The sequence below is a fragment of the Cherax quadricarinatus genome, chromosome 34, assembly GCF_038502225.1.
Source record: "Cherax quadricarinatus isolate ZL_2023a chromosome 34, ASM3850222v1, whole genome shotgun sequence".
Lineage (NCBI taxonomy): Eukaryota > Metazoa > Arthropoda > Malacostraca > Decapoda > Parastacidae > Cherax > Cherax quadricarinatus.
This window is the reverse complement of record NC_091325.1, coordinates 120,922-146,429: the sequence shown is the minus strand read 5'-3', so window position 1 is coordinate 146,429 and position 25,508 is coordinate 120,922. Positions and strand designations below refer to the sequence as shown.

The window sequence follows — 25,508 nt, the reverse complement described above, 5'->3', positions numbered from 1 at the left end:
CAAAAAAAGTGGTCAAAAACTGAATTGTACAGTAACCGGACCGGACAAAAACCGTTGTTCCACTGCATTTTTATTAACCCTTAAACGGTCCAAACGTATATATACGTTCACGCGCGTAGCTCCCCAAACATATAGATACGTTTTCTTTGTCATTCATTCAACATTGCCACAATAAGCCTGAGTCACCTAGACATGAGATAATGGGTGTGCGCACTCACTGTGTGCCATATTAAAATAATTGGGGATGCCTGGGTACCATATGCTCTTTTTTCCTTTTAAAAGAAAAGAATTTTTTTTTCCTCAAAAAATTTGGGGCGCTACGCGAGTGAACATATATATACGTTTGGACCATTTAAGGGTTAAATGTTTTGTGATATTTATATAAATGTTTCATGATATTTTTTATGTTTCATGATATTTTTATAAATGTTTCATGATATTTTTATAAATGTTTCATGATGTTTTTATAAATGTTTCATATTTTTATGTTTCATGATATTTTTATAAATGTTCCATGATATTTTTATAAATGTTTCATGATGTTTTTATAAATGTTTCATATTTTTATGTTTCATGATATTTTTATAAATGTTTCATGATATTTTTATGTTTCATGATATTTTTATAAATGTTTCATGATATTTTTATGTTTCATGATATTTTTATAAATGTTTCATGATGTTTTTATAAATGTTTCATGATGTTTTTATAAATGTTTCATGATGTTTTTATAAATGTTTCATGATATGTATAGAAATGTTTCATAATGTTTTTTACCAAAAATTTTTTATTGTTATTTGGCATCACTTTGAAGTTTTTGTTTTGCACCCGTCCATCTGTGCCTTTTCCACTCCTTCCTTTCCTTGACACCTTTCTGCTTGCAAAATGTTCAGTGGAAGTAATTATTTAAAGAGACAAAAGATAATGCTCATCTAATACAGTAATATGTTTTAGTTATTATAATAATAACGAAGTACACATAATATATATAGGATTATGTGGAGTAAAATAAAGGTTGGATGTGAAAAGTGGGTTATAGTAAGCGTATATGCACCTGGAGAAGAGAGAAGTGTAGAGGAAAGAGAGAGATTTTGGGAAATGTTGAGTGAATGCGTGGGGAGTTTTGAACCAAGTGTGAGAGTACTTGTGGTTGGGGATTTCAATGCTAAAGTGGGTAAAAATGTTGCTGAGGGAGTAGTAGGTAAATCTGGGGTGCCAGGGTTAAATGAAAATGGGGAGCCTTTAATTGAGCTATGTGTAGAAAGAGATTTGGTAATAAGTAATACATATTTTATGAAAAAGAGGATAAATAAATATACAAGGTATGATGTAGCACATAATGAAAGTAGTTTGTTAGATTATGTATTGGTGGATAACAGGTTGATGGGTAGGCTCCAGGATGTACATGTTTATAGAGGGGCAACTGATATATCGGATCATTATTTAGTTGTAGCTACAGTTAGAGTAAGAGGTAGATGGGACAAGAGGAAGGTGGCAACAACAAGTAGGAGGGAAGTGAAAGTGTATAAACTAAGGGAGGAGGAAGTTCGAGTGAGATATAAGCGACTATTGGCAGAAAGGTGGGCTAGTGCAAAGATGAGTAGTGGGGGGATTGAAGAGGGTTGGATGAGTTTTAAAAATGCAGTATTAGAATGTGGGGCAGAAGTTTGTGGTTATAGGAGGGTGGGGGCAGGAGGAAAGAGGAGTGATTGCTGGAATGATGAAGTAAAGGGTGTGGTAAAAGAGAAAAAGTTAGCTTATGAGAGGTTTTTACAAAGCAGAAGTGTTATAAGAAGAGCAGAGTATATGGAGAGTAAAAGAAAGGTGAAGAGAGTAGTGAGAGAGTGCAAAAGGAGAGCAGATGATAGAGTGGGAGAGGAACTGTCAAGAAATTTTAATGAAAATAAGAAAAAATTTTGGAGCGAGTTAAACAAGTCAAGCCTTGGGAAAGTATGGATTTGTCAGTTAAAAACAAAGTAGGGGAGTTAGTAGATGGGGAGAGGGAGGTATTAGATGGCGAGAATATTTTGAGGAACTTTTAAATGTTGAGGAAGAGAGGGAGGCGGTAATTTCATGCACTGGCCAGGGAGGTATACCATCTTTTAGGAGTGAAGAAGAACAGAATGTAAGTGTGGGGGAGGTACGTGAGGCATTACATAGAATGAAAGGGGGTAAAGCAGCTGGAACTGATGGGATCATGCCAGAAATGTTAAAAGCAGGGGAGGATATAGTGTTGGAGTGGTTGGTACTTTTGTTTAATAAATGTATGAAAGAGGGGAAGGTACCTAGGGATTGAAGGAGAGCATGCGTAGTCCCTTTATATAAAGGGAAGGGGGACAAAAGAGATTGTAAAAATTATAGAGGAATAAGTTTACTAAGTATACCAGGAAAAGTGTACGGTAGTGTCATAATTGAAAGAATTAGAGGTAAGACAGAATGTAGGATTGCGGATGAGTGAGGTTTCAGAGTGGGTAGGGGATGTGTAGATCAAGTGTTTACATTGAAGCATATATGTGAACAGTATTTAGATAAAGGTAGGGAAGTTTTTATTGCATTTATGGATTTAGAAAAGGCATATGATAGAGTGGATAGAGGAGCAATGTGGCAGATGTTGCAAGTATATGGAATAGGTGGTAAGTTACTAAATGCTGTAAAGAGTTTTTTATGAGGATAGTGAGGCTCAGGTTAGGGTGTAGAAGAGAGGGAGACTACTTCCCGGTAAAAGTAGGTCTTAGACAGGGATGTGTAATGTCACCATGGTTGTTTAATATATTTATAGATGGGGTTGTAAAAGAAGTAAATGCTAGGGTGTTTGAGAGAGGGGTGGGATTAAATTATGGGGAATCAAATACAAAATGGGAATTAACACAGTTACTTTTTGCTGGTGATACTGTGCTTATGGGAGATTCTAAAGAAAAACTGCAAAAGTTAGTGGATGAGTTTGGGAGTGTGTGTAAAGGTGAAAATTGAAAGTGAACATAGAAAAGAGTAAGGTGATGAGGGTATCAAATGATTTAGATAAAGAAAAATTGGATATCAAATTGGGGAGGAGGAGTATGGAAGAAGTGAATGTTTTCAGATACTTGGGAGTTGACGTGTCGGCGGATGGATTTATGAAGGATGAGGTTAATCACAGAATTGATGAGGGAAAAAAGGTGAGTGGTGCATTGAGGTATATGTGGAGTCAAAAAACTTTATCTATGGAGGCAAAGAAGGGGCTGTATGAAAGTATAGTAGTACCAACACTTATATGGGTGTGAAGCTTGGGTTGTGAATGCAGCAGCGAGGCAGTTGGAGGCAGTGGAGATGTCCTGTCTAAGGGCAATGTGCGGTGTAAATATTATGCAGAAAATTCGGAGTGTGGAAATTAGAAGGTGTGGAGTTAATAAAAGTATTAGCCAGAGGGCTGAAGAGGGGTTGTTGAGGTGGTCTGGTCATTTTGAGAGAATGGATCAAAGTAGAATGACATGGAGAACACTTAAATCTGTAGGAGAAGGAAGGCGGGGTAGGGGTCGTTCTCGAAAAGGTTGGAAGGAAGGGGTAAGGGAGGTTTTGTGGACGAGGGGCTTGGACTTCCAGCAGGCGTGCATGAGCGTGTTCGATAGGAGTGAATGGAGACGAATGGTATTTGGGACCTGACGATCTGTTGGAGTGTGAGCAGGGTAATATTTAGTGAAGGGATTCATGGAAACCGGTTATTTTTATATAGCCAGACTTGAGTCCTGGAAATTGGGAAGTACAATGCCTGCACTCTAAAGGAGGGGTTTGGGATATTAGCAATTTGAAGGGATATGTTGTGTATCTTTATACGTATATGCTTTTAAACTGTTGTGTTTCTGTGCACCTCTGCAAAAACAGTGATTATGTGTGAGTGAGGTGAAAGTGTTGAATGATGATGAAAGTATTTTCTTTTTGGGGATTTTCTTTCTTTTTTGGGTCACCCTGCCTCGGTGGGAGACAGCTGACTTATTGAAAAAAAAAATTGATATATAGGCCATAGATAAAATTGTTGATGAAAGTAATGTCTGCATTACAGCTAGAGAGATCCAGAAAGAATAAAACAGTGTAATATTGAGACAGGAACAGTACACAGATAATCTACACACAGTAGAATGAAACTTATGATGATGTTTCAGTCTGACTTGGACTATTAAATAGTTATCAATTAATGGTCCAAGTCAGACCAAAACATTGTCATAAGTTTCATTCTCTTATGTGTGGGTTATATGGCCCAACTTGGGTATTTGTGCAATGTGTGGGTTATATGGCCCAACTTGGGTATTTGTGCAATGTGTGGGTTATATGGCCCAACTTGGGTATTTGTGCAATGTTCCAGTCACAGTATTGTGCCTTTTTATTTGCTGTGTGTAAGTTATTTGTGTAGAGAGTTCAAGTATCATTCCCTACTGCCATGTATATTCTATAAACTATAATTTTATAGTCAGTAATTGACAATATTTTTCTGAAAAGCAGTGCTGTGTGTAAAATGAAATTCTTAAGTATAGAAGAATTGGTTTATCCTGTTTTAAGAACTAAATACATAATTTCTTAATAGTATTGACAGATGATGGCTTGGCATTAAGCAACTCTACGAGCTTAGCAGATGATACAAATGGAAGGAAAAACAGCACACGCAGCACCAATGTAGCCATGACGGGAAACAGGATTGACATTAGGGTCAGTGATATACATTTTGCACTTGACCTATATATACAATAGAGTAACTATCTGTATTTTGTAGCATACCCACAGAGTGAGAGAGTAATGTATTATATCTTGGTCTCATACTGAGACTCCTTCCAAGAGAAACTAAAAGGGAAGATATTTACATTTGTTAATTTTTTGAGGTAGAGGAAGGCCCGAATCCTATACAGCTTTTAAATTTCGTGACCCCAAACAACAAGTGAAAATCACTTGCCAGTAAAAAAGAGCGGTTTTTTTTTAATTATCAAATGATTCTAAAACACCTGATGATGTGTTTACACTATCATATATTAAGTGCTCATTATAGTTAGAAATAAAAAAAACAGATACAGTAAAATAAATACAAAGTACATACAACACTTACCGTAAAATATGGCACTTTTCGTCCTCCCCTTACACAACTGTTGTAAGAAAATGGGGATAGCAGCAGAAAAGCCATAAAAAACAGAACATGATGAACAATGGCTTAATTGAAAGCCAACGAAAACGTGGAACACAGAAAAGTGGGAGCTGTATATGCAGGGGCCCTTCTGTATGGTACTAATGTGTTACTTGTGTTAGCTTTGAATTTAAAGAGGAATAAAATTCACATTACTGTCATAGCTCTATACTTATTGTAATAGATAACATTAACAGTAGTAGCACTATATTTATTGTAATAGATAACATTAACAATAGTAACTCTATACTTATTGTAATAGATAACATTATCAGTGGTAGTTCTTTACTTATTGCAATAGATAACATCATTATGTGTGTCATAAGAGGCAACTAAAATGCTGAGAGCAAGGGGCTAGTAACCCCTTCTACTTTATAAATTACTAAATTTAAAAAGAAAAACTTTGGTTTTTCTTTTTAGGTCACCCTGCTTTAGTGGGATACCGCCAGTTTATTAAAAAAAAAAACATGACCAGTAGCAGCATTATACAGTCATCCCCCCATATTCGTGGGGGATATGTTCCAAGACCACCATGGATACCTGAAACTGTGGATTGTAGCAAACCCTGTATATGAGTCATTTTTCCTTTACATTTATAATTGTGATAAAGTTTAATTGATAAATTATGCAAAATAAGTCTCGAATTAACACTGATGGGAAGCATTTCATGGCTTCTCTTAGGTTTTGAAGAGCTGTTAGCATTACTAATTTTGCACTTTGGAGCCATTATTAGACTGTGGAGCCACAGTAAACTGTGGATAACTGAAACCATGGATACTGACTCCACAGATACAGGGGCTCTTCTGTACTTATTAATAGATAACATTATCAGTAATAGCTCTATACTCAAGGTAACAGATGACATTATGTACATGTATTAGTACAGTAGTGGCTCTGCACTCTAGATAACTTTTTTTCTCTCGTTTAGCTGTGGATGTTAAAGAGCAACTTTTTTCCTAACCACTATTGGAGGGCTCACCAAATTCTCTTCTACCCATGCCTTGACATTAGTTAAGGAATGGGTTAATGATTGCAAACCCCTCCATGGTTTGAATAGCATATAAACCAATTTCTGCTAGACTAATCCCAGGCCATTACACAAAATGTTGTAAGATTTAGGGCACATAATAACTTACCCCTGATAATGATCGTGTCCAAGCTAACTTCATCAGGAGATATGGGGGACCGACATTGCTTCATCCAATAGCTGTAACACAGATGAAGGCTGGTTTCCAATATTGTACTTTGCTGCATTGCCCAACTTGCTGCCCACTGCTTTACCTAACCTGTATCTTAGTAAAGGAGGACCCTATTTGTATAACTCTTCGATAAGTGAAAATTGCCAGTGGGTGGAAAATAGCCTTTTTTTTTTTTTCATTATCGAATGCTTCTAAAATACCTGATAACATGTTTACACTATTGTATTAACCCTTTGACTGTCGAGGTTGTATATATACGTCTTACGAGGTACCGTGTTTGACGTATATATACTCATAAATTCTAGCGGCTTCAAATCAAGCAGGAGAAAGCTGGTAGGCCCACATGTGAGAGAATGGGTCTGTGTGATCACTGTGCACCATATAAAAAAAATCCTGGAGCATGCAGTGCATAATGAGAAAAAAAACTCCGACTGTTTTTTTTAATTAAAATGCCGACTTTGTGGTCTATTTTCGTATAGTATTTATGGTTGTATTCTCGTTTTCTTGGTCTCATTGGATAGAATGGAAAACATATTATAGAAAGAGAGGTGATTTTGATTGATTTTCCTATAAAAAGAACCTGGAAATGGAGCTCAAAGTAAGGAAAATGTTTGATTTTTGCTGATGTTCACAAGTAAACAAATGATGTCATTGTCCAATAAATGTCCAACTAGCCATTCTAATATGCAGTCATGAATGGGTTGATGCTATTTATGCAATTATTGCAGTATTGCAGTAGTCTGCATAACAGTAAATCTTCTATTTTTTGTTTGAATAAAAATTCAAAATAGAAAGCAAGACTAATATCAGAGGGGCTTGAAGACGTGACTGATGAACAAAGAAAATGTTATTTTAGAGCCAGGAATGTCTGCATTGTTCATTCTGGACCTTATTTTGAAATTGTCATATTTTTTAATTTTCGTAAAATTGGCCAAATTGCAAATTTCTGACCACGTTATTGGGTAGTTGAAATTGGTAAATGGGCAGTTTCTTGTACTCAATCGATAGAAAAAATGGAGTTCTAAAGAAATAGCTATGAGTTTGGTCAACTGGGACAATGGAATTAGCCGAAAATAGGGGTCAAAGTGGGCGGAATCGCCGATTTGTAAATATCGCCAAGGTCGCTAAATTCGCAAGTGCGTAATTGTCAGTTTTCCATCAAATTTTGTGTTTTTGGTGTCATTACAATAGGGAAAAGATTCTCTATCATTTCATAAGATTTTTTTTTTTTTTTTTTTTTTTTTTTTTTAAATTTTGCGACACCAGGAGACACTTCAGGATTGGGGGTTGCGACAGTCAAGGGGTTAAGTGCTCAATACAGCTACACATAAAAAAAAGATAAAGTAAAATACCCAGTACAGTGGTCCATCGTTTTTCGTAATTAATCCGTTCCTGGAAGTGTGACTGTTATCGAAATTGACGATTTTCGAATCCATTTTCCCCATAAGAAATAATGTAAATCCAATTAATTCGTTGCAGACACCCAGAAGTATCAACAACAAATTTTTTTTTTTACCTTAAAGATAGATTTACATGCACAAAAGAATGAACATTCAACATAACAGTTACCTTTATTGAAGGCTGTTGTTGATGAATGGAAGACAGGGAGGAGGAGAGAAGGAAGAGAGGTTATTGTTTGGAAGGGGAATCCCCCTCCATAAGACTCTAGATTACTTCAGGGGTCACTTCCCTAGCTTAAATATAGATTTACATGCAGAAAAGAATGCAAAATAAATGTAAAGCACTAATAAAATATATAAATGAACATTGGTAATAGGGGTAGCTGATGAGTGGAACAGTTACCTAGTAGGGTGATCGAAGCTAAAATATTGGGTAGTTTCAAATTTAGGTTGGAAAAATACGAGTGAGAGGGGTTGGTTTGAATCGGGCTTGCACATGACTAAATAGGTTTATCAAAGCTTATTGCTTGGGAAGTAGTTATGCTGTTAGTGGGTTGGATTTGTGAAGGACTGGCCTTGTATGGGCCAACAGGCCTATTGCAGTGTACCTCCTTTCTTATGTTCTTATGTTCTAAAAGCTATGGCTTCGGTAGTTTCAAATTTAGGTTGGATAAATACATGAGTGAGAGGGGTTGGAGTTGAGTCGGACTTGCACTTGAGCTTATTGCTTGGGTAGCATTTGTTCTGTTAGTGGGTTGGATTTGTGAAGGACCTGCCTAGTATGGGCCAGCAGGCCTGTTGCAGTGTTCCTCCTTTCTTAAGTTCTTATGTTCTTATTTAACATCACACTTACCAGTAGGGTGATTGAGGCTAGGACCTTGGGTAGCTTTAAAAAGAGATTGGACAAATATATGAGTGGGAGGGGCTGCGTTTGATTTGTGTCATTGGGTACGGGAGTAAATTCTTGGGTAGCTTTGGGTAGAGGTCATTTTGTTAACGACCTGCCTTGCATGGGCCAGTAGACCTTCTGTAGTGTTCCTCCATTCTTATGTTCTTATGTTGGTAGATAAGACACATGGGCAACATTTAGGCAACTTTATTCCGAAACGTTTCGCCTACACAGTAGGCTTCTTCTGTCAAGTACAGAAAGTAGGCGGGAGTAGTAGAGATGTGAAGACGATGTAATCAGTTCATTTTATGTTCTTAGTGGGAAGGATTGTAAAGGACCTGGCTAGTATGGGCCAACAGGCCTGCTGCAGTGTTCCTCCTTTCTTATGTTATTATTGAAGACTTGTTTGTGTGAGGGAGGGATGGCAAGTTTATTGTTGGAGAATATGACACTAATATCAACTCTATGGCTTATTTATCTATCACAATTCAATACATAGCTCTTGTTCTTCTTTATTTCTTCTATTGTCCATGGGGAAGTGGAAAAGAATCTTTCCTCCGTAAGCCATGCGTGTCGTATGAGGCGACTAAAATGCCGGGAGCAATGGGCTAGTAACCCCTTCTCCTGTAAACATTTACTAAAAAAGAGAAGAAGAAAAACTTTATAAAACTGGGATGCTTGAATGTGCGTGGATGTAGTGCAGATGACAAGAAACAGATGATTGCTGATGTTATGAATGAAAAGAAGTTGGATGTCCTGGCCCTAAGCGAAACAAAGCTGAAGGGGGTAGGGGAGTTTCGGTGGGGGAAATAAATGGGATTAAATCTGGAGTATCTGAGAGAGTTAGAGCAAAGGAAGGGGTAGCAGTAATGTTGAATGATCAGTTATGGAAGGAGAAAAGAGAATATGAATGTGTAAATGCAAGAATTATGTGGATTAAAGTAAAGGTTGGATGCGAGAAGTGGGTCATAATAAGCGTGTATGCACCTGGAGAAGAGAGGAATGCAGAGGAGAGAGAGATTTTGGGAGATGTTAAGTGAATGTATAGGAGCCTTTGAACCAAGTGAGAGAGTAATTGTGGTAGGGGACCTGAATGCTAAAGTAGGAGAAACTTTTAGAGAGGGTGTGGTAGGTAAGTTTGGGGAGCCAGGTGTAAATGATAATGGGAGCCCTTTGAACTTTGTATACAAAGGGGTTTAGTTATAGGTAATACATATTTTAAGAAAAAGAGGATAAATAAGTATACAAGATATGATGTAGGGCGAAATGACAGTAGTTTGTTGGATTATGTATTGGTAGATAAAAGACTGTTGAGTAGACTTCAGGATGTACATGTTTATAGAGGGGCCACAGATATATCAGATCACTTTCTAGTTGTAGCTACACTGAGAGTAAAAGGTAGATGGGATACAAGGAGAATAGAAGCATCAGGGAAGAGAGAGGTGAAGGTTTATAAACTAAAAGAGGAGGCAGTTAGGGAAAGATATAAACAGCTATTGGAGGACAGATGGGCTAATGAGAGCATAGGCAATGGGGTCGAAGAGGTATGAGGTAGGTTTAAAAATGTAGTGTTGGAGTGTTCAGCAGAAGTTTGTGGTTACAGGAAAGTGGGTGCGGGAGGGAAGAGGAGCGATTGGTGGAATGATGATGTAAAGAGAGTAGTAAGGGAGAAAAAGTTAGCATATGACAAGTTTTTACAAAGTAGAAGTGATGCAAGGAAGGAAGAGTATAAGGAGAAAAAGAGAGAGGTTAAGAGAGTGGTGAAGCCATGTAAAAAGAGAGCAAATGAGAGAGTGGGTGAGATGTTATCAACAAATTTTGTTGAAAATAAGAAAAAGTTTTGGAGTGAGATTAACAAGTTAAGGAAGCCTAGAGAACAAATGGATTTGTCAGTTAAAAATAGGAGAGGAGAGTTATTAAATGCAGAGTTAGAGGTATTGGGAAGATGGAGGGAATATTTTGAGGAATTGTTAAATGTTGATGAAGATAGGGAAGCTGTGATTTCGTGTATAGGGCAAGGAGGAATAACATCTTGTAGGAGTGAGGAAGAGCCAGTTGTGAGTGTGGGGGAAGTTCGTGAGGCAGTAGGTAAAATGAAAGGGGGTAAGGCAGCCGGGATTGATGGGATAAAGATAGAAATGTTAAAAGCAGGTGGGGATATAGTTTTGGAGTGGTTGGTGCAATTATTTAATAAATGTATGGAAGAGGGTAAGGTACCTAGGGATTGGCAGAGAGCATGCATAGTTCCTTTGTATAAAGGCAAAGGGGACAAAAGAGAGTGCAAAAATTATAGGGGGATAAGTCTGTTGAGTATACCTGGTAAAGTGTATGGTAGAGTTATTATTGAAAGAATTAAAAGTAAGATGGAGAATAGGATAGCAGATGAACAAGGAGGCTTTAGGAAAGGTAGGGGGTGTGTGGACCAGGTGTTTACAGTGAAACATATAAGTGAACAGTATTTAGATAAGGCTAAAGAGGTCTTTGTGGCATTTATGGATTTGGAAAAGGTGTATGACAGGGTGGATAGGGGGGCAATGTGGCAGATGTTGCAGGTGTATGGTGTAGGAGGTAGGTTACTGAAAGCAGTGAAGAGTTTTTACGAGGATAGTGAGGCTCAAGTTAGAGTACATAGGAAAGAGGGAAATTATTTCCCAGTAAAAGTAGGCCTTAGATAAGGATGTGTGATGTCACTGTGGTTGTTTAATATATTTATAGATGGGGTTGTAAGAGAAGTAAATGCGAGGGTCTTGACAAGAGGCGTGGAGTTAAAAGATAAAGAATCACACATAAAGTGGGAGTTGTCACAGTTGCTCTTTGCTGATGACACTGTGCTCTTGGGAGATTCTGAAGAGAAGTTGCAGAGATTGGTGGATGAATTTGGTAGGGTGTGCAAAAGAGGAAAATTAAAAGTGAATACAGGAAAGAGTAAGGTTATGAGGATAACAAAAATATTGGGTGATGAAAGATTGGATATCAGATTGGAGGGAGAGAGTATGGAGGAGGTGAATGTATTCAGATATTTGGGAGTGGATGTGTCAGCGGATGGGTCTATGAAAGATGAGGTGAATCATAGAATTGATGAGGGGAAAAGGGTGAGTGGTGCACTTAGGAGTCTGTGGAGACAAAGAACTTTGTCCTTGGAGGCAAAGAGGGGAATGTATGAGAGTATAGTTTTACCAACACTCTTATATGGGTGTGAAGCATGGGTGATGAATGTTGCAGCGAGAAGAAGGCTGGAGGCAGTGGAGATGTCATGTCTGAGGGCAGTGTGTGGTGTGAATATAATGCAGAGAATTCGTAGTTTGGAAGTTAGGAGGAGGTGCGGGATTACCAAAATTGTTGTCCAGAAGGCTGAGGAAGGGTTGTTGAGGTGGTTCGGACATGTAGAGAGAATGGAGCGAAACAGAATGACTTCAAGAGTGTATCAGTCTGTAGTGGAAGGAAGGCGGGGTAGGGGTCGGCCTAGGAATGGTTGGAGGGAGGGGGTAAAGGAGGTTTTGTGTGCGAGGGGCTTGGACTTCCAGCAGGCGTGCGTGAGCGTGTTTGATAGGAGTGAATGGAGACGAATGGTTTTTAATACTTGACGTGCTGTTGGAGTGTGAGCTAAGTAACATTTATGAACGGGTTCAGGGAAACCGGCAGGCTGGACTTGAGTCCTGGAGATGGGAAGTACAGTGCCTGCACTCTGAAGGAGGGGTGTTAATGTTGCAGTTTAAAAACTGTAGTGTAAAGCACCCTTCTGGCAAGACAGTGATGGAGTGAATGATGGTGAAAGTTTTTCTTTTTCGGGCCACCCTGCCTTGGTGGGAATCGGCCAGTGTGATAATAAATGACATAATAAACAATATTAATAGCATAGAAACATGAAATATACTCTAGAATGAATAAAATAAGTCATTATGTATGTCACAAGAGGTGTTGTGTTGTGTTGTTGTTGAGTATATAAGGGCCACTGAGAGTAAGCCGTCCATAATGGTGGTGAAGCAGCAGCTGAGGTGGCGGTGTTTTCTGTAGCCCTATATAACTCCAACAACATTGGAGGAGTTGGTAGAATCGCTGAATCACAGAAGAAGGCACCCTCTACCACCTTCTACTACTATTACAACTGCTACCACCATCACTACCACCTTCTACTATTAGGTAAGACACATATGCAACATTAAGGTATCTATTTCGAAATGTTTTGCCTACACAGTAGGCTACACATATGCAACAGTTAGGTATCTTTATTTCGAAACATTTCACCTACACAGTAGGCCTACTGTGTAGGTGAAACGTTTTGAAATAAAGATACCTAACTTTTGCATATGTGTCTTACCTAACAGCCTGTCTGTATTTTATACCATTTTAATGTTCACCTTCTACTACCATTACAACTGCTACCACCATCACTACCACCTTCTACCACTATTACAACTGCTACCACCATCACTACCACCTTCTACCACCATCAACCACTATCACAACTGCTTTCACTCCACCACCACCACCTTCATATTTTTCTACAAACTTTTTCTTAAATTATGTGTGTTTCTCACATTCTTTACCAAAGGGCTGGCAGTAGAAGCTATCTTTGGAGCCATGGTGACTTATTTAGCAGTTGCAAGCACTAAAACAAATGGAATATTATGAAATGTATCGTATGAACTCGTGGGATCATCCTCACTCACTGATAAACAATGGCACACTGGCTGGGAATGGAGTGTGAAGCGGCTCGGGGCTGTGTGTACACGTCCCAGACGAATGACTATTTGCGAGTCAAACGACGATTCACGAGCCAGTGTTTTGATGAAAATAACGTTACAATTTTCGAAAATTACGACTATCGAGCTTTACGATTATCGAGGGACCACTGTACTTACAATACTTACCTTAAAGTATGGCTTCGGTCATCCTTCCCTTGCGCAGTTGTTGTACAACAGTGGCAGAAAAGTAGTAAAATCACCAAAAATAATGAACGGTGGCTCAATTGAAAGCCAACAAAAATGTGGAACACTGAAAAGAGGGTGCTGTATACATGGGGCCCTCCTATACTTGGTCTTTCATTTGCATTGGTATGTGGTGCTCATGATATTAGTGGGATTACTAGTCCCTTGCTTCTAGCATTTTAGGTGCTTCTTACAACACGCATGGCTTACAGAGGAAGAATTCTGTTCCACTTCCCCATGGATATCAAAAAATAATGCAATTACTATTATCAGTAGTGACTCTGCACTTGTTTAGATAACATTATCAATAGTGGGTTGATACTCATTCTAGCAGTACAAACATGCCCTTGTCCTGGAGGCTAAAGCTCTTGCTTCACATGACGAAGGTCCGGGTTCGACCCAGAGCGATGAAATACATATACAGTACATTCATCAACTACCTTAAAATATTTGTAGTTTTAACGTAGGGTGAGAGGTGAGTTTTATTTTTAGGTAGTCAGGTTTGGGAATTATGGTAGCCAGCCAAGGCAGCCCTCCCCATCCCAACCCACCCACACATAATGTAAACAAACCAGGCGAACAAACCATACCCCCGGCCGGGATTGAACCCGCGGTCATAGAGTCTCAAAACTCCAGCCCGTCGCGTTAGCCACTAGACCAGCTAGCCACAATAAGATTCATCCAACTAGGTATATTTCTACACCATAGGAAAGTTAGCACAGGCACCTCTGTGACCACAAATGCAAGTTTTTACAGACGAATCTCCAGCTAGCGTGGCCGTGACGAACTCTAGCTCAAGTCCCTTCACTGCCGTCAACATGACTCAAGAAATCGTAATGACACGATTGCAAATAAACCATACCCCCGGCCGGGATTGAACCCGCGGTCATTATCGTGTCATTACGATTTCTTGAGTCATGTTGACGGCAGTGAAGGGACTTGAGCTAGAGTTCGTCACGGCCACGCTAGCTGGAGATTCGTCTGTAAAAACTTGCATTTGTGGTCACAGAGGTGCCTGTGCTAACTTTCCTATGGTGTAGAAATATACCTAGTTGGATGAATCTTATTGTGGCTAGCTGGTCTAGTGGCTAACGCGACGGGCTGGAGTTTTGAGACTCTATGACCGCGGGTTCAATCCCGGCCGGGGGTATGGTTTATTTGCAATCGTGTCATTACGATTTCTTGAGTCATGTTGACGGCAGTGAAGGGACTTGAGCTAGAGTTCGTCACGGCCACGCTAGCTGGAGATTCGTCTGTAAAAACTTGCATTTGTGGTCACAGAGGTGCCTGTGCTAACTTTCCTATGGTGTAGAAATATACCTAGTTGGATGAATCTTATTGTGGCTAGCTGGTCTAGTGGCTAACGCGACGGGCTGGAGTTTTGAGACTCTATGACCGCGGGTTCAATCCCGGCCGGGGATATGGTTTATTTGCAATCGTGTCATTACGATTTCTTGAGTCATGTTGACGGCAGTGAAGGGACTTGAGCTAGAGTTCGTCACGGCCACGCTAGCTGGAGATTCGTCTGTAAAAACTTGCATTTGTGGTCACAGAGGTGCCTGTGCTAACTTTCCTATGGTGTAGAAATATACCTAGTTGGATGAATCTTATTGTGGCTAGCTGGTCTAGTGGCTAACGCGACGGGCTGGAGTTTTGAGACTCTATGACCGCGGGTTCAATCCCGGCCGGGGGTATGGTTTATTTGCAATCGTGTCATTACGATTTCTTGAGTCAGGCGAACAAGTCTGGTGTTCATTCATAAACATTTGTATTATACCATAATACAAACATTTTACATTGTGTACAAGTTGTTTCCACGTTGATACAGTAGAATAAATAAAGACCAACACTTCCATTCTCATGTAATTTTTAGAAGGAATGATGCTCTGACAGATTATTATCATTTTTTTTTTTTCCAACCGGCCGCATCCCACCGAGGCAGGGTGACCCAAAAAGAAAAAAGTTTCTCTTTTCAAATTTAGTAATTTATACAGAAGGGGTTACTAGCTCCTTGCTCCCGGCATTTTAGTCGCCTCTTACAACACGCATGGCTTACGGAGGAAGAATTCTGTTCCACTTCCCCATGGAGATAAGAGGAAATAAACAAGAATAAGAACTAGAAAGAAAATAGAAGAAAACCCAGAGGGGTGTGTATATATGTGCTTGTACATGTATGTGTAGTGTGACCTAAGTGTAAGTAGAAGTAGCAAGACATACCTGAAATCTTGCATGTTCATAAGACAGAAAAAAGGACACCAGCAATCCTACCATCATGTAAAACAATTACAGGCTTTCGTTCTACACTCACTTGGCAGGACGGTAGTACCTCCCTGGGCGGTTGCTGTCTACCAACCTACTACCTAGGATTATTATTATTATTATTACAAATTATTATTATTACAAGTCATTATTATTATTTCAAGTTATTACAGGTCCGCCATCACAAATCCGGCAATCAGTTATTTGGCACTAATTTTGGCTAGCATAATTTCAAATTTCCAGGGTCGCCACACCAACCTGCCGGTACTGTTTGGTGGCGCTACTTGCTGCACAAGTCATTCCAATTTCTTTTTCTCCATTTATTGTTTTAACCTGCTTACTTTTAGCCCTAGCCATGGTTCCAATGAATAAAAGAAATGCTTCTCATTATGTAAAGCACCTACACAGTACATTATCCATTAAAGATAAGGTGGCTTTGAAGCCACTGTCGGTTGTCATGAACTCAGTCTCATGATGCAGGAGAATATGCTTTATTATTATGCTAATATCAACACTACAGCTTATTTGCCTATCACAATTGATCTAATATGACATAAGAAACAATATAAATAACATAAAACATGTTAAATACTCCAGAATGAATAATATTTGGCATAACACCAAGCAGTTCGACAGAGTTATGAAGAGGATATGGTAAACAAATACCATTCTCCTATCCTTGTCTTGGGGACTTAGAGAAAACAGAGTATAGCACAAGGCTAACTATGATATACATTCGTACTCCACCATAAACATGAAACAAAAAAGTTATTTTCTCTCTATAGATTATCACACATAGCAGCATATGTGTAGAGAACCTAGGATAACCCCAAAAAAGTCAACATGGCTTATTTTAAGTACCTGGCTTGGGTTAGCCATATATGATTTTTGGTAAATATTCGATTCCCAGCCAGGGTAGAAACAGGCGTGTTTCTTTACACCTGTTGTCTATGTTTACCCATCAGTAAATGGGTACCTGGGTGTTAGTTGACTAGTGTGGGTGTTATCCTGGGACATTGACCTAATTTTCTTGAAATACTCAGCATAACAAGTGTCTTTCTATACAGTAGTACATCACTGATGTCAGCTAGGCCTGTATACCTTGTACATGTACGTGTAGTAAATAAAGATATTATTATTATTATTATTATTTTCTCAGTTGTTTGTTGGGTTATCTTATTCAAACTTGGGCAATGTATGATGGAAAGATACTTCTTCACTGTTACAAACATAGTCAGTTGGTCCCTGGGTTATAGTGCTTTTCGTAACAAAATAACAAACTTAGTACATCTAGGGGTCTTCACTCGTAGAGGAAAAGGAATTTTCTTAGTTTCTATTTAATTTATTAATAATCATAATAATCACTTAAATCCACCTTCTCATATTTTGCACTATGAGTAAAATACTTTTACCATTTCTCATTAAAACATCACAGTACTAGGTCAAGTATTTACAAATGGCTCTGAGTGAGTCACGAAATATTAGTATATGTATATGCACAGGCGTTGCCTAAAAACTGGAACACATTAATAGATTTCTTATGATAGGGTTCACTTTACAATAAGTCCTCTTACACTACAGAGGCTTGCTCACTTGGCATCACTTTCTCTAAGAGCTTCTCAACCGCCTCCTCCAACCAAGATAAGTATTAGCAGTAAGTTCCCGAAAATTCCTGGGATTTTCTAGGGAGGCGAATGGTGGTTTAGAGGTGGATACTTCCCTCGACCCTTCCTGGTCCAGAGGAAGGTATGAACTGAACAAAGTGAGGCTTTACCAGCCCACTTTGACTTGGTCAGAGCAGGGATTGAGCAGCTCAAAACACCTACTGGTGGTTGGCCAGGTCACCAGCAGTTTGTATTAAATATATAACCTACCTATGTACAAAGCTAAGTAATATGACCAGATAATATTATAAAGTCGAGTAAATCCATTTTAGCTACTAATGGAATTACTCCTGAATATAATATTAAGTGAAATAGCAAAAATAACATGTAAAAGTATACCATTGTGATAGTAACAAGTAGAAACAGTCTACTTAAACTGAACAAAAGGGTGTAACATTCACGTACACCAAAAATGAAAGAAATCAGACCATAAATAGCGGAGTTCACATCTCAGCCATTAGCGGCCGCTTAGCAGTATATTTTTGTATGGTTGTTATGGTTATATTCTCATTTTTTCGGTCTCATTTGATAGAATGAAAGATATATTACAGAAATGGATATGATTTTGAATGCTTTCATGACGAAAAGTACCTTGAAATTGCGCTCACAGTAGCGAAAATTTTCTATTCTTTAGCGAAGCTCAAGAGTAAACAAATCCTGTCCGCCTGCCAGTCTAAATTCCAGTACGGAGTCAAGAATGGCTTGACATTATTTATACAATTATTACAATAATGCAGTAGTCTGCATAACAGTAAATCTTCTATTTTTTTTTTTTTTTTTTTTTGTGAATAAAAATTCCAAATGGTAAGCAAGAGTAATATAAGAGGGGCCTGTAGCCATGACTAATGAACAGAGAAAATGTTATTTTAGTGCCAGGAATGTCTGCATTGTTTATTCTGGACCCTATTTTGAAATTGGCATCTGTTGAAATTTGTGTGAAATCAGCCAAATTGCCAATTTCTGACCACTTTATTGGGTAGTTGAAATAAGTGAATGGGCGGTTTCTTGTACTCAATTGACAGACTAGAAGTAAATAAGTTTATTCAGGTATACACAAATACTGTTAAATAGATTATCATACATAGCAGTGTATGTATAGAGAACCTGGGATAACCCAGGAAAGTCAGACAAAGTGACTTATTTCCAGTACCTGACTTGGGCTTGCCATATATGATTTTTGGTAAATTTTTTTTTTCTCGGCTGTTTGTTGGGCTATCTCATTGAAACTTGGGCAATATATGATGGAAAGATGCTTCTTAATGTATACCAAAAATAAAAAAGACGGACGATAAATAAGGGAGTTCACTTCTCAGCCATTAGCCGCCTCTTTGCAGTATATTTTCGTATGGTTTTTATGGTTGTGTTCTCATTTTTTGGACTCATCTGATAGAATGGAAGACATATTACAGAAATAGACATGATTTTGATTGCTTTCATAATGAAAAGTACCTTGAAATTGAGCTCAAAGTAGCGGAAATGTTCGATTTTTGCAGATGTGCAATGAACTGTGTAAGTCAAGTTGGTTAATTTTATTAAGTGTACAGTATTCTAACCTAACCACTCTGTAATTTGGCAAACTCAGTAATCCGGCACACTACAGGTCCCAATGATGCCGGATTTGTGATGGAGGACCTGTATTATTATTACGAGTTATTATAATCATAATAAAAAAGAAGCGCTAAACCCACAAGGGTCATGAACAGCTATAGAGTGAAGGCATATGAAAGGAATAAATTTCTAAACACTTGGTAAACAAATCTCATATTTATGTCAGTTTTTATACTGTGGGTGAATGTATCATGTTTATATGTTATGTAGCGTGTTTATTATATAATTTAGAAAAAATATCATAGATGGATTAATGGAAATGTCTATATTAACATAATATACGATATTTAATGTGCCCAAGAGATTATATAGCGTTAAGTAGAGAGACTCTTAGTTTAATGTGTACCTGCACACTAGCACAGTGTGTAAGTATATTTAGGTACAGGTACAAATAAGTATAATTATCAGAGTCCTGGAAATGGGAAGTACAATGCCTGCACTTTAAAGGAGGGGTTTGGGATATTGGCAGTTTGGAGGGATATGTTGTGTATCTCTATACGTATATGCTTCTAAGCTGTTGTATTCTGAGCACCTCTGCAAAAGCAGTGATAATGTGTGAGTGTGGTGAAAGTGTTGAATGATGATGAAAGTATTTTCTTTTTGGGGATTTTCTTTCTTTTTTTTGGGTCACCCTGCCTCGGTGGGAGACGACCGACTTGTTGAAAAAAAAAAAAAAAAAAAAACATATAAAATATGCAATAACTTTAAAACACTTGAAATTTTGGAAAATTTCCAGACATAATAGAGAGTTTTGCTCATGGAGAATGTAAACAAACTGGGTGGGGCGCGCCGTATTTGAAAGACCGCTCGCCGTATAGCAAATTTTGATCATAATTTGAAATCGCCATATTAGCAGAATGCCGTAAGGCAAAACACCATAAAGCAGGGCCCTACTGTATATTGATAAATGAAATAATGGGATAATTATAGACCAGGAACATGATTCTCAATATGATTGACTGGTGGCATTTTTAAAGACTTCTTCAAGTGTCATCTGTCTTATTAACATAGGTTTCTGTCTGAGCATTCTCTTTAACTGAGTAAATTGCCATAATCTCTTGCTCACTGACAAATGGCCAGCAATTAACTGATCACGCATTTTCACCATATCGTCTATGGGGACTTTTTCACCTTTGTTCACAATGTCATCATCATCATCACTACTATTATCATGCTTATTTGTATTTAACACCATTTCAGCAATTTCACCATCACTCAAGGAATGCACAAGTGCATCATTGTCAATGTTCAGCATTTCTTTGATGTCAGCTTCCTGTAACTTATTTACACTTTCATCTGATAAACTTTTAGCATAAGTTATGAGGTTTGATATCGTCTTCTCCTCAGTGACATGAAATCCTTCAAAGTCTTCATCTGTAGGTTCATTTACATCAAACATTGTTTTAGGCCAAAGTTTGTGCCAAGCATTTGTTAATGTTGATTTATCAACATCCTTCCAAGCATTAACAACTGCATAAATGGCATCCTTAACACCCAAGAATAGTTAACCTGTCTTTAGCATCCTTAAAACCTGTTGGTGCTCTCTCATCAGCTCCTGTTAATGTTTCTCTAGGGACATATCGCCAGTAGAGAGCTGTTTCATCAGCACTGTAAATTTGTTCAGGACTAAGGTTTTTGTCAGATATTTTCTTGGCAAATTCGTTAATGTAATTTTCAGCTGCTTCATGGTCAGCAGAAGATTTTTCACCACAGATTTTCAGATATTTTACACCATTACACTTCTTAAATTTCTGCAGCCAATCATCTGAATATTGACACTTGCCTTCAATGTTCAGTTCTTCATAGTATATTCTAGCTTGTTTCATGACCAACAAACCAGTCAGTGGCATACGTTTACTTCTTCGTTGTCGAATCCACTCCATTAACACACAGTCAAGATCTTCATTTTTAGCCCTATGCAATATTTTCCCATTTTCTGTTAGTTTTTGGTCATCACTGTCACTGTAATGCTTCGGTAACTTGTCTTCCTGTTTCTTTAAATCATAAACAGTGGTAGTTCCAACACCATATTCTTCAGTAAGATGCCACACTAACACACCATGATCAAGCTTCTGCAGTAACTCTGTTTTCTGCTTTATTGATAATGTCAGATGCTTCCTTTTCTTTTTTTCACTGTTACCCATAGGGGTATCTGCAATTTTTTTTTTTGACATTTTTCACAGTAAATTAAAGACAGTCACAAAATAAAAAGCAAAAACGAAATATCAATGAACATCAGATGCACGTGTGAACACTACAAGCGCTGAGACACAACTGATGCCTGCCACTCTGGCTGTCAGTGCTGGGTCACGCCACAACATGGCAGCATTGGAGTTATGTAGAAATGACTGACGCTCCACACTCCACGAAAAAGCTTTGGTTTTCGGAACTTTTCGAATTGCAGAATTTCAGATAAAGGAATGTGGACCTGTATTCATATCACACTTCCTTCAAAGTAATTTTCTTGCCATTTTAACAATTTATTTCTTTTTAGCAATAGTATTTTATTTAATAAATAAAGGCTTCCTCTATACCTTTCATCACATTCTGCACTGTCTGCTGTTCAACACCATTTATCTTAACATCCAGAAAGATGTCTCTCTAACTGGATTTTTGATCTGTCCCAAATTTGGTATGTATTATACATAATAAGTAATGATACATAACAATCACCATAGTTGTTTAATATATATACGTACAATGAAACCTTGGTACTTGAACAATTCGGTATTCAAACGCTTTGGTAAAAAATCGCTCAGTAGTCAACCGTTTGCATGGCACACGACCAAACAAACACGACCTGCCAGAACTTCACTGTAAAGTATTTCGTGTTGCTTAACATTTTTTTTTTATATTGTATAAATAAGTCACCGTGGGGTGGGGCCTACGAAGATTAGTGATAACAGCCAACCAAAAAGAAAACTGGTTACGAAAAATTTGTTCCAGTACCAAGGTTCCACTGTATATATAGATAGGGTTGCATGCAGTACTCCTAACAGTGTTATTTCTTACTCTTTCCACACATGCATTACATATGACATTACACCTGATTGACTCGTGAAATCACAGTGACACAATTGAAAAAAAACCACGGTACAGGTGGGGACAGAACTCATGGCTGTTGAGTAGCCCAGTTAGCCACTGGGCCAGCTGGTCTGGAGTTTTACAACTCACTAGACACGAGTTCATTCCCCACCCGTACTCTGGTTTATTACACCTAATTCTTACAAAACATGTACAGTGGACCCTCGACCAATGGCAGCATCGTCTAACGTTAAATTCGACTAGCGTTACATTTTAACGCAAAAATTTTGCCTCAACTAGCGCTAAAAAACTCGGCCAACACGATTCGTTCCGTTCGAGACGCGTCCACTTGTGGCCAGTGTTTACAAGCCAGCCAGCCACCGCGGTCCCATCCAAACATACAATCGGAACATTTAATATTATCACAGCGTTTTTAGTGATTGCACCTGCAAAATAAGTCACCATGGGCCCCAAGAAAGCTTCTAGTGCCAACCCTACAGCAAAAAGGGTGAGAATTACTATGGATATGAAGAAAGAGATCATTGCTAAGTATGAAAGTGGAGTGCGTGTCTCCGAGCTGGCCAGGTTGTACACAAAACCCCAATCAACCATCGCTACTATTGTGGCCATGAAAACGGCAATCAAGGAAGCTGTTCTTGCCAAAGGTGCAACTATGTTTTCGAAACTGAGATCGCAAGTGACAGAAGATGATGAGAGACTGTTATTGGTGTGGATAAACGAAAAACAGATAGCAGGAGATAGCACCTCTCAAGCGATCATATGTGAAAAGGCTAGGAAGTTGCATGACGATTTAATTAGAAAAATGCCTGCAACTAGTGGTGATGTGAGTGAATTTAAGGCCAGTAATGGTTGGTTTGAGAGATTTAAGAATCATAGTGGCATACATAGTGTGATAAAGCATGGTGAGGCTGCCAGTTCGGACCAAAAAGCAGCTGAAAAATATGTGCAGGAATTCAAGGAGTACATAGACAGTGAAGAATTGAAACCTGAACAAGTGTTTAATTGTGACACTGACAATGTTGTGAAACACTTTAGGAATGTCATAAAGGAATGGGAGGTACAGGCCTCTATGGACAGATATGTTGTGCAACAGAGATCCAGTGACTCTCAAGCTGGTCCTAGTGGCATTAACCCTTTCAGGGTCCGTCCCGTAGATCTACGGCTTTACGTTCAGGGTCCAAACCGTAGATCTACGCCATGAGCTCAGCTCACTCTGATAAACTGTGAGTGGTACATTTGGGCCTAGATATGAGAGAATACATCTATGTGGTATGTGTGCACCACATAAAACAGATCCTGCAGCACACTGTGTATAATGAGAGAAAAAAACTTAAATCATGATTTTTCGATTAAAACAGCAACTTTGCAGTGTTTTTTCGTATGTTTTTTATAGTTGTATTTGCGATTTCTTGGTCTCATTTGATAGAATGGAAGACATATTACAGAAATAGAGATGATTTTGATTGGTTTTAGCACTGGAAATGGCTTGAAACTGAGCTCAAAGTAGCAGAAATGTTAAATTTTTGCCGATATTCAAGAGTAAACAAACGACCTCACACGTCTAATACACATCAGCTGGTGGGTCTAATATACATTCACAAATATGGTGATGATATTTATACAATTATTACAGTATTGCATAACAGTAAATCTTCTATTTTTTGGTGTGAATAAAAATTCATTATATGAATAAAAAATCAAAATGGAATTTATTTGTAAAGCCTCAAAACATAACTAATGAACAGAGGAAATGTTAGTTTAGTGCCAGGAATGCCTACATTGTTCATTCTGAACCCTATTTTGAAATTGGAATATTTTGAACTTTGTGTTAAATTGGCCAAATTAACAATTTCCGATCACTTTATTTTGTAGTTGAAACAGTTGACTTGGCGATTTCTTGTGCTCAATCGATAGAATAGAAGTAATACTAGTGAAATAGCTAAGAATTTGGTTGATTGGAATAATGTAATTGGCCTAAAATGGGAGTCAAATTCGGCAAAATCGCCGATTCGTAAATATCGCTGACACATCAAAATTCGCGAGAGCATAATTTCGTCAATTTTCCACCAAATTTCGTACTTTTTGTTTTATTACCTTCACAAAAAGATTCTCTACGATTTCATAAGAAAAAATAACAATTTTTTTTTTTGAAAATTCTTGGACACTGGTGCGTGACTCCAGATTTGGGCCTTGGACCCTGAAAGGGTTAAAAGAAGAAGGGAAGTAACCCCGGAAAAGGACTTGACACCTCAAGTCCTAATGGAAGGGGATTCCCCTTCTAAACACTAACACCATCCACACTTTCCCCTCCTCCCATCCCATCAGTCATCACCAGATCTTCAATAAAGGTAAGTGTCATGTAATTGTACATGTCTTCTTCAGTTTGTATGTACAGTGGACCCCCGGTTAACAAACTTTTTTCATTCCAGTAGTATGTTCAGGTGCCAGTACTGACCGAATTTTTTCCCATAAGGAATATTGTGAAGTAGATTAGTCCATTTCAGACCCCCAAACATACACGTACAAATGCACTTACATAAATACACTTACATAAGTGGTCACATTTGGAGGTGATCGTTAAGCGGGGGTCCACTGTATTAAAATTAATATTTCATGTGGTAAATTTTTTTTTTTTTTTTTCAATACTTTTGGGTGTCTTGCACGGATTAATTTGATTTCCATTATTTCTTGTGGGGAAAATTAACTCGACTAACGATAATTTCGATTAACGATGAGCTCTCAGGAACGGATTAATATCGTTGGTCGAGGGTCCACTGTATAGCTGCTGCTTGCACCTTTCCAGTGTATAGTGCTACATATTATAGGTAATAGGTTGGTAGACAGCAACTGCCCAGGGAGGTACTACTGTCCTGCCAAGTGAGTGTAAAACAAAAACCTGTAATTGTTTTACATGATGGTAGGATTGCTGGTGTCTTTTGTCTGTCTCATAAATATGCAAGATTACAGGTACGTCTTGCTACTTCTACTCACACTTAGGTCACACTACACATACATGTACAAGCATATATATATATACACACCCCTCTGGGTTTTCTTCTATCTTCTTACTAGTTCTTGTTCTTGTTTATTTCCTCTTATCTCCATGGGGAAGTGGAACAGAATTCTTCCTCCGTAAGCTATGCGTGTTGTAAGAGGCGACTAAAATGCCAGGAGCAAGGGGCTAGTAACCCCTTCTCCTGTATAAATTACTAAATTTAAAACGAGAAACTTTTGTTTTTCTTTTTGGGCCACCCTGCCTTGGTGGGATACGACCGGTGTGTTGAAAGAAAGAAAGATACATGTTTATATATATAATATATATATATATATATATATATATATATATATATATATATATATATATATATATATA

General features: G+C 38.2%; 1 protein-coding gene across 3 annotated transcripts in view; it reads left to right on the top strand.

Annotated features, from left to right (window-relative positions):
- The window catches only part of Wdr81 (WD repeat domain 81), a 203,454-nt gene that overhangs the window by 127,211 nt on the left and 50,735 nt on the right, over window positions 1-25,508 (top strand). For 2 of the 3 annotated variants that reach the window (XM_070091059.1, XM_070091061.1), the window contains one exon: window positions 4,556-4,677. In XM_070091059.1, coding sequence (XP_069947160.1) covers window positions 4,556-4,677 — 122 coding nt within the window. The remainder of the gene's footprint in view (window positions 1-4,555; window positions 4,678-25,508) is intronic. The other variant, XM_070091060.1, reaches the window with a different exon arrangement.